This window comes from Xylocopa sonorina, chromosome 10, assembly GCF_050948175.1.
Source record: "Xylocopa sonorina isolate GNS202 chromosome 10, iyXylSono1_principal, whole genome shotgun sequence".
Classification (NCBI taxonomy): domain Eukaryota; kingdom Metazoa; phylum Arthropoda; class Insecta; order Hymenoptera; family Apidae; genus Xylocopa; species Xylocopa sonorina.
Window position 1 is genome coordinate 2,419,818 of NC_135202.1, and position 16,818 is coordinate 2,436,635.

At 49.0% G+C, this 16,818-nt stretch overlaps 2 protein-coding genes across 3 annotated transcripts in view; one reads left to right on the forward strand and one right to left on the reverse strand.

Moving 5' to 3' along the window:
• The window catches only part of Foxo (forkhead box, sub-group O), a 347,741-nt gene that overhangs the window by 67,631 nt on the left and 263,292 nt on the right, over positions 1 to 16,818 (forward strand). The gene's annotated exons all lie outside the window — the stretch shown is intronic.
• The window catches only part of LOC143428108 (protein apterous-like), a 34,651-nt gene continuing 25,862 nt past the window's right edge, over positions 8,030 to 16,818 (reverse strand). For both annotated transcript variants that reach the window (XM_076902787.1, XM_076902786.1), the window contains exons 4-6: positions 14,694 to 15,223; positions 11,403 to 11,620; positions 8,030 to 8,402 (exon numbers count right to left, since the gene is read on the reverse strand). In XM_076902787.1, coding sequence (XP_076758902.1) covers positions 8,187 to 8,402; positions 11,403 to 11,620; positions 14,694 to 15,223 — 964 coding nt within the window. In that variant the 3' untranslated portion in view covers positions 8,030 to 8,186. The remainder of the gene's footprint in view (positions 8,403 to 11,402; positions 11,621 to 14,693; positions 15,224 to 16,818) is intronic.

Consider the following 16,818-nt stretch of genomic DNA (forward strand, 5'->3'; position numbering starts at 1 on the left):
TGGGCTTTAAGAATCCAAAGTATCCGATATTACTCTTAGCATGATTCATATAAGTAAGCGATCTCTCAAAAGGTTCGGCCGCGCGTAACCGGCCACTTGATTTTCTCCGTTTGCCTTGCAATTAACACGTTAATTTGACTGGCAGAGGCGTGCTGAACCCGGACCGTGATAAAGGACGCGAAGCGACCGCCCCGCTCGCGAGTTCCTGTTATAATCCCTGTTACGGTATCTCGGGATCCCGCGACCGGTTTCTCGACGAATCCATTTCGATTTTCATACATTTCTATTGCCCGGTGCTTATCGTGGCCCGCGAGCACTCGTAAAACGCCGTATTTACGTAACGCCCGGTGAATATTATTAATCGTTAATTAAACCGGTACAAAGCGGCCTGATAAGATATCGTTTGAACAGTGACGCACTTGAAAGGAGCCACTTCTTTCTTCTTCCCAGACACCCGCATTTATTCAAACAATGACGATGCGAAAACAGTTGTTAATCGCCGGGGAGTAGTTACGTATGCGTGCTTTTCGTTTTAATTCTTCCCTTTCAGACAGATAATTTCAGTTTTCTGCTCGGGTCATTTTATTCTCTATCAACCTGAGAGGATAACGATCCCATTTTTCGTATTTCCATGGTCTTACGATTCTTATTCGATCCGCCTTTCCAATTCTCTTCTCACGAGGTCGATTATTGAATGCGATTGGATCTAACGCAATTTAACGATTAACCAGTTGGATCATCGTGTTGGGCTTCGAACGCCGTTAACCCTTCCCGACGTCTTTCGAGAACCGCAAACACCAGGCACAAATCACATGAACCGATGCATGCCAACCGAGGATGTAAGAAAGACGTCCCCACGAGAATCCACCCACCTCGTGGCGCGGCGCAACTCATCCAACTAATCGTCCATCCGGCGCGGCGCGCGTTCTCCGACGCTGCCGGTGTCGGCCTCGGCAAAAGGAGGAAGAGACGGAGGATATGAAGCGGGCCACGAATTTCGCTCGCACATGTACCGTGGCGTGACATCTCGCAGCTATTACGCTGACTCGCGGCGGCAGGTGCAACATCGCTCACTGTCCCTCGCCTATATATTCAAATGGACCGCCAGACCTGCCATCTTGGGGGCCTGGGGTATCCTCCTTTTATTTATCTCTTTCTTTTCTCCCTCGCCATCCGTACGCGCGCGCCACCGGCTTCTCCTCTTATTCGGTTTTTACTTTCTATTCCTTTCTTACGCCGGCTCTCGCCCGCGTCCCCTGGCCAACCGTGGGCCACGACCGTTCGTCGCGCGTCGTCTCTTTTTCGGCACGCTCGTGAGCCGCTAATTAGCGCGGACTTTGCGCGCCGCGTGGATCCGTGGAATCCGTGCGGTTGTTTGTCACCCGCGCCAGCCCGTGCAGAGGAAGCTTCCACCCTTCTTTCTCGCCTTGCGCACTCGCCACCACTCGTTTTCGTTCTTCTTCGTTCCCTTTTTCGACGCGCTATCTTTCGCAGACTTCATGTTCGTTTGAGAGGTGTCTAAATGCAAGGGTGACTCGGTTACAGCTTTGCTTTGTTTTAGTTCCCATTTGCGTTTCACCGGTGGCTGGCACGCACTCTGGCGTTATTGTTTCGTGAATCACGTCGAACCTCGTCTTTACACGTCGTCGTATTGCGCATTTATTGCTTTCTTTCGTGTGCGTTTCTTTTCTGTAGCTACGCTTCTAACGCGAAACTTTTGGTTTAAACAGAGAATATATTGCGGTGTATATGATAAGCACAATGTTTTACGGTTTTTGCTGAGTTTACGCAAGTTGTAAACTCTGATACCTTTCATATCAGTGACCTAGAGTTTGTCGTAAATCAGCAAAGGTAATGTTCGTTACGGCGAACGTTTCCCCACTAGTCGTAGCGTCAAGTTTCACGGAAAGATAGTCGCTCGTCCGACTTCCTCCGCAGGGAGAAGAACGACCCCTTTGAACATCGTGGAACGGAAGAGGCGTAGGGAGGGTAGGAAACGCGCTCGCGCGGCTTTTGATACTCCGTCAGGACGATCTTCACGCCCGCGCCTTGAAGTCTGAATTATTGGCCGCGAAGAGCGGCACCCCTTGTCGAATGGTATCCGAGCGTGATGCAGGGCGTCGAAAGTGCTCGGTGGCAAAGAGAGACCCGGTGCCTGGGTAGACCTTTAACGCGTAGTCCACGGATGGTTTCGCATCCTCTGAAGAGATACCACGACGTTGGCCTCTTGGAAATTGTTCAAGTTACGACTCGAGAGGTGTACTGTACGGTCGTTGTGTAACTCGTCGACTATTTTCGGTATCTCGAGTATCTATATCCTTTAGATCTCTTGGAACCGTCTGACTTTACGAATTTCATTTTATAAAAAAGTAAAATTTTACAACAAAAACGAAACAAGTAGAGTCGGTTAGAAATTGAATATGGAGTGCTGGTATATTTTCTTCTAATTAGGCGAACTTGGTACTAAATTTCGTCGATGGACGAAGAGTAGCTAATTGGAAAAGAGGTTGAGGTTGATTGGAAGAGAGAACGAGAAAACTCTAAATTCACTTGAAGAGGTATCAGCGATACGTCTTCTTTGAACAAAGATCAAACGAGCGATTTTCAAACCACTCTTTCGTCCCTGAATCGTCTCCACGGTTTTTGTTCCGTGACTTCTTCGCTCCTCCGAGCGCGATCTTTCCGACTCTTTGTCGCGAGAGCGAAATCCCGCGAGAGTAAGAAGAAACGGGGGCGTGCGCGGAAAAGGAGAAGAGGGACTCCCGAGAGGGAACAGAAACGAGGGTAAGGAAAAAAAAAAAGGAGAACAAAAAAATACTTCGTCGCCTCCCGAATCCTCTTGTCGAACGGTATTCGAGCGTACCGCGGGGCGTCAAAAGTCCTCGGCAAAGGGTTGCGCGATGCTCTGCGCCGCGTTCAGAGGAAGCGTTTCTTGAAGAGAGGAGCGCACACAAACGAAGAGACGAGTGAGTCCCAAGCCGTCGTTGTGTCGTGCCGACGCTGAAGTCGAGTTTCAGCGTGAATAAGAGAGAGAGAGAGAGAGAGAGAAAGAGAGGGAGAGAGAGAGAGAGTGAGAAGAGAGAGGAGGGGGGGGGGGTAAGGGTGGCGGATATGCATCGAGGCGTGGATGAGGAGACTCCGGAGATCCGCGTAGGCACAGTAAAAAAAAAAAAAAAAGAAAAAGATGAAAAATCAAGGAGAGGAGTTTAATGAGCGGGTAGCGGTGAGAAATAATAACGTGACGAGGTTTATATAGAAAAAGGAGGAAAGAACGAGGTGGTTCAGGGTAGAAAAGGGGCGCGGGAAAATCCGAGGGAGCACAGGCACACCGGCGCGCGTTGTCGCGCTTCGTATATTCGTTTCCGGTGAAATGCGGCCTCGATAAATTGGGAGCGACGCTCCAACGACTCGCAAACTCCTCGTTTCGTTACGTTTCGCAACTCGAAATAGAAAGTACCACGGAATTGCCGTCGTCGAGAGGCCTCCTTCCCGAATCTTCAACCCCGCGACACGCTCGCTCGCATCAAATCTCTCGAAACGGGAATTGTCGATAGACTCGTTCGCCATTCGAGGCGATTTTTCGTTCACAAGCAGTGTCTTGCGATAGAAAATGAAACGTACCAGTTTCTAAACACAAATAATTTCGTTTTACGGCAGCTCGTTTTCGCGCTGGTACTTGCAACTGATTTTGTCCTCGATACTACGTTATCTGTTACGTTACCTTTTCGCGTTCATCAATATTTATCGAACGTCCAGTACCTATGCATTACGTTATAAACGCAGATTGAATGTAAAAATTCTATCGGCCTAGAGTATCAAACGTATCGAACGCGTTTAGTCACATTTTAATTTGATCTCGTTAAATATTCAACTCGCAAGTTCAAGTGCACTTTAGAGGATGGAGCGTAATTTGAGGAAGAGAGAGGGAGGAAACGCGTGCGTAAAAGCTGTGAGAAGTTTTCAAGTTATTCAGACAGGATACCTCATACCTCGAGGATAATGTATTCACACATTAACCGAACAATTATTCATAACTAACATGCAAATTCCCTTCCATTTTTCCTTCCATCTATTCTGCTTGATCGTTTCTGTGTTTACGATCGTTATCTTCTGATTGCGCTCGAATCATCCCGATCCGAACGTGTGCACTTGCAATTGGCTTTTCGAAGCAAGCGTATTACAATATTTTTCAGTTGTTCCATTATAGTTTCGAACATTGAGACGTTTCACTATTTTCTTTTCTTCTTCGAACGGATTTCGATGGTCCTCTCCTGCTGTCCAATTTCTCGGCACATTATCAAGGAACGAGTTTAATCTCGACCAACCAATGAACAAGCTATAAGAATTGATGACAAAAAGATTCACAGGATTCGGAATATAAATAAGACCGGAACATTATTTTGCATGCCATTTAATTTCTATTCCATTACCGTCGCATCGATAGAACTTGTTTCTCCTTGAACGCTCTCATAAATTCCTCAACGGAATTCGTATTTTTCGAAATCCTACGAATATAAACTTTTTCCCTCTTTTCTTCTATCTATTCTTAATTAATTGAAATTATTCTGTTACGGAACGGAACTATTGCCGCTATAAGGTAAGAATAACGAGAGTAATCTCGTTCATATAATTTGTTTAATTTCCGAGATGTCCGTCCACAGCGGCGTAAATGCCAGAAAAACCATCGGAAGTAGAAGGCTCTCCTGCGTCCATCCTGCGTCGATGGGCCAAGGTTAACGCGTGGTACGGATGCGCGGAACGGAAAGAGAGGCAAAAGGGTTCTCACGTCTAAAACAATGGGCAGGGAATTGCGGCGTCGGTGGTAGTGAGTTTAGCTAGCCGTTGAAACGAGAACAGGCAACGCGCGCGCCACGGCCGTTTCCATTCGCATTCGGCGACCGTTCATTCTCAGGCTCGATCAGGCGTGATCGAGGGACGAGCGAGAGATTCCTAGATCCTTCGGCGCGATGTCAGCCCTCCCCGCGACCACTGTGTCTTCTGACCGGTTCGTGGGATCGAGATGTCGATAACGCGAATGATCGATGCCGAGGCAGCCTGCGACACCGAGGAAAACGGCTCTTCTTCGTTCGTTCGACACCGCTCGAACGGTGTCGATCCCTCGGCTACGTCTCATTTACTTCGTTAAACGCATCGTGGCTCCACGATCTCTCTTACTCGACTTACGGCGTCTTCTCGAGTCATCGATCGTTCGCTCAAATGCGTCTGAAATATCTGCACTTTTAAGTTTCCTTCAAATCTGCGAACAACTGAAACGTCAGAGAACGATCTGTACGAGCGGTCCTCGTAACGAGCAATGAGAAATCTAGTGTCAAGTGGTGTTGAAAACCCCGCAGCAATAATTTGTCCGTAAGTTTTCTGCTTTCCTGCCTTTGAACGTCGCTCGACGTTCATTGAAATTCAGAATACGAGATGATATTTCTTCTATTTCCAATTTTTTTTCTGCGATGTTTATCGATTCGGAAGCGCGGCAAATAATCTCCTTTCGAAATCGCATCGGTTCGTGCGTCAGCCGCTTACTCAGCGGACGGCACAATGCAAGTGTATGCATATTATATGCGCTTTCCTACCTTCTACTTTAGTTTTTTCTTTTTTCCTTTATTCCTTTTTTCCTTTTTCTTTTTTCGTTTTTTGCACTTCCGTTATCCGTTCTCCGTGTTGCACCTTCCTGCTCCGCAGGTAGTTGATATCCTTCCAGTTCGATGTATAAGTTAAGCTGTGCGATACTGAAATTGCGAATGGAATTTCTGTTGGTGGAAAATCAAGGATCGCTCTGTGATAACCGGCAAACTAAGCGACTCTAACATTTCTATGGATTCGGAATCTGTGTGGTAACAGTTTTCTTAGGTACGCGAACGTCTGCTGTTAAAAGGAACTGTTCGTTCCAAGTATAGATATCCCAATAATAATGGCGTAGGCGGCGGCCATTTCGAATATCAGACTTTATCGTGGCGGCGAGAATCCACCGAAGGCCCTGGATGACTCAATTAACATAACTCGATTCGTTTCCATCCACCCCGCTGCCCGATACTTTGTAACTATCTTTCGAGTAATCTTATAACATTTAACGGAACGAAGAATAGAACGAAGCTATGCGAAGTTTGCAAACAATCGAGAGATTTCGCGATCGCTATTTTTTTTTAATTGCAAGCTCCAATCTCCTTCGATCTCTTCCAAGAACATCGAACAAAAAAGAAGACAGTTTCGAACAGACAATACGTTTCGCGCGGCTTATCGTCAAATTGGATAAAAAGTGAAAATGACGACACGCGAATTCAAAGCGCATATTTCCTGCCAGCGTTTTACTTACGCGTATATACCTATGGCGTCGTTAGAAAGTCGGTGATTCGAGTGGTAGAAAGAGAAAGAAAAAAAGAAAAAAAAAACAGAGGATGAAAAGTCCTCCGCAAAGCTAACGAGAAATTTCTTTTTCCGTTCCAGAGTCGAACGTGATTTGAAGGAAACGCTGATGTGACGCTACCTTGCGCAATTTTCGAATTGGTGCGAAACGTGTAATTTTAATTTTAACGTACTCCCCTGGTTACGCGTAACAGGGTTGTTAAATCGGCTGTCAACCTTGTGAAACCGCTCCCTCGCACTTTGCCGTCGGGCTGAACCACGGGTAGCGCTCGTGCCGTTGTTTCACTAACCCCATGTTCCTCGCTTTTTCCTCATCTTTTCTTCTTTCTCGAGTCGCACAGTTGAAATGTCGAGAGTATTGTGGACGTAGATGTGAAAATGGAATGACGATTTGGCGGTTAGGGTTTTTCAAAGAAAAAGTCGACAGAAGCAGCGAGTATATTGTCAAAATATATTCAATGAAAAAATCATCTTGTAAAATTAGACAATCGTTCCATTCGTTACAAGGATATTAATAATAGGAGTGATAATAATAATAATCGTCGTCATCATTATTACCTTGCCTAACAGAACCGCTACCGAATGCAATTAGAATCCCTATAACCTATAGCGGTGCCTTAAGAAACTCGAGGAACGTCCTTTATTTACAACAATTACGTGAAGTTTACGCCAAGGATTCGCGATCGGGCGCGATACGAGCCATAAATTCGCCCTGGCTTACACCCCCCCCCCCTCTCACATTCTTCTCTGATTCATATTCTTTTTTTTTTGAGCAATAATTACACAATCTCACGCAGACATCGTTGTTCAAGCTCGACGCACCCGAATTTATTTATAAATAATATATATATATATATATTTATTTATATATTTATACTCGCATTTACTCGACGTTTAAACCCAACGTTTCGCGATACGACACGAAACATCAATGGAGTTTGCTTTTTAAACAACAATTTCGCTGACGCTACGTAAAGCCCGCCGGGACTTGTTGCCTAACTCGTCTAACTACAACTACTTATTCAATGGATTCGTATAGTCAATCACGCCCGCACGTTTTCTCTGCTAACCGAATGGAAACGTTGGATTTTCACACAGCACTGGTAAAGTTCGTAACCCTTAACTAGGCTTACCTCGGAACGCTTATGACCAATAAATAGACATCGACAACTAATTACAAACGTTTTCGAGCCGGGTGCCACGTCGAGGCACCCCATCGAACTGTGTATCCTCCGAGCGTGGGCGTATGTTACGCGTTCGTCTGGCGAAACCCATCATGGCTGGCCGATTTCGACAGGTGTCACGTTTTTAAATCAACCTGTTCTCACCCGCGCGTCTCGCTTAAAATAAATATAACGCTTTCTATGCTCCTCGACTAATCGATCCTCCGTTATGGTACAATCGTCTTCATTTTCCTCTTGACCGTACGCCGCTCGCATCCACGGGTGGCGAACTGTGCTCGACAGGTGCACAGACGACACGACTCTCCGCATTTTTCCATGGAAAATCTCTACCACCAGTCCTGACTAACACTAACTCGACAGAAAAATACTTGTAGTGCCTCCAAACGCAACGTATCACTTGCTCCTCGATCCCTCGAATAAATTATCCGTCACGTCGCGACGCGTCGATGTGGTGCCCGAGTGGAAACCGTCGACTCGCACGATCGAGCGAAACAGTCCGTCGTTGTCTCCGTTCGCGGTGACGTTCGAGTCGCGACTCCTCGGGCACGTTAACGAGGAGAACGACACTGGGCCGCGTCTCGAGAATCGTTCGATTAGCCTGGCCCGGAAACGGGATTTCGGGGATCACGCGCAGTCCAAGGACGCCAAGGACGCGGGACTGTGCGGCCCGCCCAGCATGAATGGAGGGCTCATCGGCGGGCCACCGCTTCCGGTGCTGTTCCCATAAAGCTCAAGGTCGCCAAGGGAACCGCCGTCCACGCTGCCGTCGCACTTGTCTGACTTCCCCTCCTGCTTCAGCACCATGCGCCGCCATTTTGCGCGGGCGTTCTGGAACCAGACCTGCGAACACACGGAGACCAACACGGCTGAATGTAATGTATCGCGGTGCCGCATGATGTTTCAGTTGCGTTGCTGATCGAGAAAGGAATGATAAATGAATTTTTGGTCGCCTCGGATCGGCCGATCAAATCCCATCGTTGTTTAAGGAATCATCTGTTAAGGAGGCCTGAAACGCATCCTCGGTTGCAACTACCTTCGAATTGCACGCAGTCGCGACGGGCCAAAGGGAACCGCGGGAACAAAACCAGCGTAGACCAAACGGAGGAGAACGAAAACCGAAGATGTCTCGCTGGCCTCTAATCCGTCTTCATCGAGGGTCACGCGTAATTTAAATGCAACCACACGCGCATCAGCCAAGCCCAAGGGAGACTAGGATAGCTACATCGTCCATACAATACAGCAATATATAATGCGACGACACAGAGCCCGCAGGCATTCTCCGTGTCCCTCCATCGTGGGTCTCCCTCGCCACGCCATTCTCTACCCCCTGTTACCACCTGTGATAGATAAAAGACAGTCTCGATGCGAGGGGATTCTCGGTCCGCGTCGCCATTTTCAAGATAGTCTCCTCCCCCGCGGACTGAAAACCAGCGGCGACTTGGAGCCGACGCGAGGCAACCCGAGCCTCCCCTTCGTCGCATCGCACACCGTCTACGAATGTAAATACAGGAGCGTCGCACGCGTTCACCGTATATACGTATCATGGCTGCCGGTGGTACGTTCGCGAAAGTGTACACGGTGGCTTAGGTACACGCGCGTTTGTGTGTCCGTACATAGGACATACCGTGGAGAGTACCGTGGAGAGGAGAGGAGAGCCGGCGACGAACGCAGCCGCGGCGAACGAGCGAGTATTCGTGCGTTTCGCGATCAATATCAAGCAAGATGGCGACCAAGAACCCTACACCGCACCGAATACAATAGGCCGGCTCTCTCGCCTCCTCCCCTGCTCGAACCGACGACCCCCCCGGCCTTTTCTCTTTCTCTAGATCTTCTGCCCGGGCGCCATCGAGTCACCGCCACGCGCTCCACCGTCTCTGACTGGATCCACCTCGAAGAGGCATAACTTCCGAGAAGAGCGCATCGAGCTTGATGTTCATTCGTGAGAAAAATCCCCAAGGCGAACACCGAAACAATCGGAAATGAGAATTGTATCACGAAATTCGAATCGTAGGTTCGAATTAACGCGCCACGTGGTGCGCGTGCGCTCGCGCGAACACCCGCGCAACGAAATAGATCCGTGGCCCGTGTAATTTAACGGTAGTGGGTTAACGAGGGCAGCGCGGTGCTCGTTACGACAAAACTTGCCCAGCCGGGATTTTGAGTAGCGGCGGATTGACGGAGGGCCATAATTACGGGGAAAGGCCACAGAGGCCTCGTCGACGGAAATATCACCGCTGCCTATGCGGTTCTTTTACCTCAACGCGCCGCCGGCAGCACGCACTAATTGGGAGAAGCGCGCGCGTACGTCTCCAGCGCGCGTGGTTCGACCGCACGTGAATATTTTTATATGGAGTCGCTGGCAAACGACGACTGGGAGGGAAGTGAAACGGGGTGTGCGGAGAGAGAGAGAGAGAGAGAGAGAGAGAGAGAGAGAAAGCAGGAAAAACGATCGAACCACCGGCTATCCATCTTCCGAACCGCGATTTTTCTCTGCACCTTTTTTAACCACCTCTCTGGAAACCTATCCGCGACCCTCTCAGAAACCGAGCCGTTCCGGGGTTCCTTCTCGCCTTCGGACCAACGATGGATATCTCGTCTGAGGAAATTTTTACGCTACTTTGCTACTTCGATCCCGATTCGTTCCGATTCGCTTTTGCCGCTTTACTTTTAACGAGAACGGCGTCGTTGAAAAAAGTGAGAGTGTTTCAGCGAAATTTTGAACGATAACGAACAGCTTACGTAGCTAACCGTTCGCACGATTTCGCGGTTTCTTTCCGTTCGAGAGTAATTTTGCATCGGTGGAACTGAATGAACTCGCGCAGCGTCTATCCGTAGAACAAACTATCACGATGCGCGAGCAACAATTTGTCAAAAAGACGTTATTAACGACACAAAGTTCGACTTTAGTCGAGGAAAATTTCCAAGTTCCCTTGATTGATGAACTCGCGGTACTTGAGACCGAGACTGAGGAGAGAAAAACGAAGACGTATCCGACAGCTCGAAACAGTCTTATGAAAACAATCAGCCTATCTATCTTTCAGAGACGGCGGGCAGAAAAATGAATAATCGTTGAACGGAATAATCGGAACGGTGGATCACAAGGGAAATCGGTAGACGACGATTTCCACCGGTCCCCTACACCCGTGCTTCTCCTCCTCCCTTTCCGCGTACTAACAATCTCTTCTATCTTTAACCTACCGCCGCGTGGTCCACGTTTCGAGTGCCGCCGAAATAAACGTAACACGGTCGCATAAATTCCAAAGACACCGGCGGCCGGATCGAACAACACGAGAGGGAGAGAACGCGCAACGATACAATCTGTCCAAAACGACGTACCGCGAGAAAGGTCCTCGGGGACAGTTTTAGCTGGCCTATGAAGGGCGTCATGCGTCATTGACGGAGCACACTAATTGGAGGAGGCCGGTGCACGCCCGACGCGAATATTTTTCCCGCGCACCGACCCCCTAAATTTCTTCATTTAATTGCTCATCGCCTACCGAGCAATTCAATTCGACTAACTGTAAGGATATGATAGAAAGGGGCTCCGCGGGTTGTACGTCGCAAGAGTAGGATCGGATTTTATTAATTATACGCACGGTCGAACGAATCGGTAAGACGGTTTGGTCCAATTATTTTGCGCATCGATCGTAGGAGAAGAACGCGAACGTCGTCGCAGCTGGGTGCAGCTAATTTCCCCTGGGCAAAAACGAACGCACGTTCGACGAACAGCGGCGAAGATCGCGACTGATCGAATCGCACAAATTGAACCCGATACCAGACTGTTCAGCCCAGCTCGAAACGAGAATTGTAGAAGGATCGATCGTCGGCTTACGTGCTTACCTGCAACACCCTTTTTGGCAAGCCAGTTTTCTGGGAAAGTTGCTTGAGATCCTTCGCGTCCGGATTGTGATTGATCGCGAAGTAACTCTTCATCGTCCTTAACTGGTGATGCTTGAAACTTGTTCTCATTCGTTTTGTTCTGCTGTTAGAGCCAGGCATCCCGGGAGTAGCCGGGCCACCTCTTCCGAAGGGCATATCTATGTAGTCCGCGTTCAAATCTGCAACATAAATCCCGAACATCCGGATTATGCGTCTTAATTAAACACCCGTGTCGTTGGGTATTTTTGAAGCTACTCGTATCGGTTCTATCAGCTAGGGGGATCTTTTCCGCCGCCGCCGCCGCCGCCGCCGACGACGACGACGACGACGACAACAACGACGACGACGACGACGACGACGACGACGCCGCCGCTGGTGGACCGAACCTCTATTTTGCCTTCGCGCCAAGGGGTGAACCGGCTGAATTTATGTATCGCCGAGAATACTATGCGTCCCGTTTATATTGTTGGATATGAACGTCGTTAAGTTGGGGGTTGAACGAAGGCGCGATACGGTATGATCTCGTTTCGACGGTCCTCCCAAAGTCCCATTAGCAAAATCTGATCGGGACGATTCGTGCGGCTGGTTCGCGAATAAAGTTATCGCGGTAACAATTGCGGGCCCTCGAGGCGATACGAAGAACCGTCGGCGGAAGCGACATCAGCGGTGTTTGATGTGTATCACAGCTCATTAGCTCCTCGAGTGCAAACAAGAAGGGCGATAGCGTACGCGAAAGACCAGTGGATACACGGGCCAATTACAACTCTATGCAGCAAATAGTTCGCAGGCACGATACCTCATTCCGGTATACTTATCCCGTCCCGCCGGATAAAGCGACGCTCGACAGTCGTCCGGCTAGAGGATAGCCGATCGATAAGATCGAGATCGATCCCCTATCGCGTGGAAATCTGCGAGACTCCGCTCGCTCGTTCGAGATGAACGAGCGCACCTTTTTCCGCTCTTAATCGCCCGCTACCGTTCCTCGTCTCTTTGGCCAACTCTTAGATCTCACTCGGTGATCTTGCGAGAATTCCTAATTACCGAGGAAACGGGTTACCAAGTTATACGGGACACGTGAAATCCAAGATAGCCCCAAGAAACCATAAAATTTGTTCAACGACTGTCCCGTGAGAAAAAATGTTGCACTTTGATCGATATCAGAAGAATTGTCAGAAGGATGCGTAGAAGATCAAAGGGGACAGCGTTTGACTCTAAAATTCGTCGCTCGAATATTAAACAGCTTATCATTTCGAATATCATTCACTATATAAATCGTAAAACGATGCAAGAGATACATTTTTAGTGTCGTAGCTGACAAGAAATTTGCATATATTAAAATATAAACTCATCTCCGAATTGGAAATATTCTGAAATCAACCGCGCGGCGAAGAAAAAGGAAATTCTGAACGTAACGCATCCACGACGAAAAGGCCCGACGACCTTGCCGGAGAAGAGGCCCAATCGACGAGGCCCCTCGCTCCCCCTTCAAATTATTTTATTTCCGACGATAAATTCTCGCGCCTCCTTGGACCGGCCCATCCGGCCAGCAAACAGAACAAATAATTCCCAGTCATCCGTGGGTCCTATGTCGAGGCATCATCGTCCGCGAGATCTTTTTCACTGAAAACATTCGGGAGGGAAAAAAGGAAATACCGAGAACGAAAGAAAGAATAAGGGACGAAGAAAACTGGTCCCGGTGGTAGGGTACAGCCGACTCTATCTCGTCTCCGTGGTTGTTCCCACGGTCGGTCAACAATCGAAATTAAGTCCTCGAAGCCGGAGAAGGAAGCTGCCGGCGCGGCGCGGCGCGCTGCCCACGCGCGACACGTACACGCTTTGTTGGGATTGGATTCGTGAATTTATGTCGCGGCGACAAATTTTATCAGGGTTCGGTGGCAAACACCGCGCGCCTACGCACGACCGTAAATCACACGACGAGCAGACCAACCCCTCGTACGTACGCTCGATCTCTGACCGGGTCTGCTCTCCGGGCTGGTACTGTGCTAGGCCGCCGCGGAATCGTGTCGAGAATTTTCGTGCACGCGATCGCGATCGTCCCGTGACACTGACAATGGAAATCTCTCGAGCTGTTCGTCTACGCTAGCCAGAGTAAAGGAACGGTTGGATACGACCTCTCGAGAACCCTCTCGTGGTAGGGATCCTTTCACCCTTACCTTTACGCTGTACACTAGACGTACACTAGCCGTACACTAGCCGTACACTAGCCGTACATTAGCTGACGGTAAGTCGTTGGGTTCAGGTCTGGTTCAGAGAAATTTTTCAAGCGATCGCAAGTGTCCTTTGTATAGGAGCTTTACCTCTAGTTCGATTTGCCTGGAGAAACGAACCGATGTGCTACCAACAGTGAGAATTTCACGAAATTATTCGTAGGCTAATGGGGTGCGGATAATATTTTTTTGTTGTTGCGAAATAGAAATAAAACGTACGGGTGAAAATTCGGTGTAAGAGTTATGAAACTGTAAATGATTTTAGTAGCAATTAAATTTAATTGCCTACAAAAGTTGTGTAGGAAGTAAAATTTTAAATATTGTGAAACGATGAAAAGAATTTCCTTACTCGATTGCTCCGAATGTTTGATTTCATCGACGTCAGGCTAAAGAAATATTACTTCTGTAATAGAATTAATAACACGTACGTTAATTTTAATTGGTTATTATAGCTATAGGAAGGAAAACTTAAAACATTGTGAAGCTATGAAGTGAACTGCTCGGCTTAAACAGCTGGGATATTTCGTATCGCTGATATTTGTGGGAAGAGATTGAATAGCAAATAACACGACGTTAACGCGATTTAATTTGAACGATATAGAATTGGCGTGCCTGTTTCCGTGCTATTAATTTTTCGTTTTGAAAAGTTCAACGACACCCGCTCTGCACCCCATCTTCCGTGTTACCAGCGCAAATTACATTTTCTTGTTGAGCAAACATTCGTCCACTTCACGGTCCAAAAAATCGTACTGTACTTTGCCAAGATTACGTATCTGGTGCTTTCTAATTGTGAGTATGTTTATTGCGTGATGGATTCTAATAAAACACTGTTACAATGCGTTTCCACTCCAATTTGCATTTCCTACGTTTTATACCCGTCTACAAACGAGGCTCCGAACCGTAAGCGGTACATACGTGTGTGTGTGTGTGTGTGTGTGTGTACGTATATGTATACATATATAGACACCACTGACTCGAATGAAAAAGTTTGGTGATAAAAGAGCTCCTCCTGAGGACCACTCACCTATGTTAGCGGTCATAGCTTCGAGATCCTTCGGTTTCCTCTTCCTGGGCCTGCCCTTCTGTCTGGGCGGTGGGACTACCGCGGCGCCATTGAAGTACGGTACCTTGGGTGGCGAACCCGCGTCCGGCACAGACGGCGTCGATGGCTGAAGCGGTACCGGGCTGACGTGACTGTGGGGATGCTGCGGATGCATCGAGTGGTGCGGGTGCGGTGGATGATGGTGATGATGATGATGATGGTGGAGGAATTCCGGGGACGGGAACGGCTGGCCAGGGTAGTGCGGCCCGGGAGGGTAAACCGGGACCGGTGGACTCTGAGAGGGGTGCAGCTCGGCGCCCATCTCGTAGTGCAACCGACAGAGCACCGCGCCATCCCTCATCCCAAAGTGGTCGCCCTTGGTCAACGGAACCGCGCACGCAGCGCACGAGAAGCAACGGACGTGGAACACCAGCTCCCTGGCACGCATCACCAGTTCCGAGGCAAGGATCGCCGCTTGACATCGGGCGCATCGTTTCATGCTGCCAAACATCCTGAAAAATATATATATACGGAACGAGGGTGTGTTACACATTTCGGACATATATTTCATCGGCGGGGCTGGGAGAGATATTAAAAGTTTGTAAACCACTGGACAAGCATCAAGATCGTTCCGAGTAACGTCTACGTTTTTCAGCGGCCCAGGGACGGGCTTAAGATCTCGCGGTGGCTAAACGGTCCAGGCGGATACTATACTGCTGGCTGGTAGTCGTCGCAGGGACATATTTTTCGAGCATGGCCGGCCAATTAACGGGGCAAGAAATCGAGCAACGTTCCGTACAACGTCCGCCGACACCGGGGCTACGCAGAGGCGGTTCGAACGGGCCCCGGCCGCCGCGGCACACCGGCCATAACAAAAATAACCAAGAAATTATCGTAACTGCGGGATGCAGGCGGCGCTCATTTTTCCATTCACTTTAAACGATACAAACACATCCGCATGGAGAATGTTTCCCATCGTCCGAGATATCCGCCGTGTCCCCCAGATAGGGTTCCGTTAAATCGAGAAAAGAGAAAAGGGCCCGAGCTCAGCCGCAGATAAACAGCCACCCGACAGAGAGGTGTCCGTGGCACGAACAGAGACAAGCCGGGGACACGTAGAAACCCGGTGATATCGGCGAAGCCGGCGGGAAAAGGGGAGTCGGGACCGGGTTGAACACGTATGGTAAACCGCGGAGGAGCGAAAAGGGCGGAAAGGGAAGGAATATACCGATGCAACGGGCACCGTGACATCGCTACTGCATTAGCGGCACCCTGCAGTCTCCATTACCGAAGCCGGTCGACTATCTACCCGACATCCACCACGGCTACCTACCCAACCACCTATCTCACTCTCCACCTCCTCCCAAATATATTACGTTCCCTCGCAGCCGTACTAAACAACCTAGATAGAGACGTGGCCGATCTTATAACCCTGATGCCGCGTCGGATCCTGTCCTGGTAAACTCGCTCCGGCCTGTATATACGTGTATACACATAAAATATGTCGCGGCTTCGCTCCTCCTGTCTCAGACGTATTCGTACCGATTCGCCAAGTTAACGGCTGCGGTTATTCCACCTTTCCAACAACTCGAATCGAGTTTCGAAAATATCCGCCGTCCCCAAACAGCGCGACAAGTAGATTCGATTCAAATTCCCATTGAGGTGTCAACACCTCTTCACAGGGCCACGAGCAAAACAACCTGAACGCCTCGGCAAAGTAGCCAGTCATTCAACACCGCCGGGCTCCGCGATGGGTGCCAGAGGTCCTAGTGAATAGCGTTCCAGGACAGACAGTCCTCGAGAGTCGAAGGGATTCGACTGGGTCCCCGTAAAATCTAAACCTAATCTAATGGATTAGCCACACCGAGTCCACGAGCTGTCGAGGGTCTCTTGACTCGGAACACATTGTTATCGTTGCTGATCCTATTGACAGCCCCAATCCGGGGCACAATAGCTGCGGTGGTCTGGTTTGCGCGCAGCGGGGTAATGCCGCCTATTTTCGTCTAATCAGATCCGTTGAAGCGTGTTGGGTAATCGGCCGGCCCTCTTTCGAATTGCAACAACAACAGCAGTATCGTCTCCGACGGTGAAAAATTCAACCACCGAG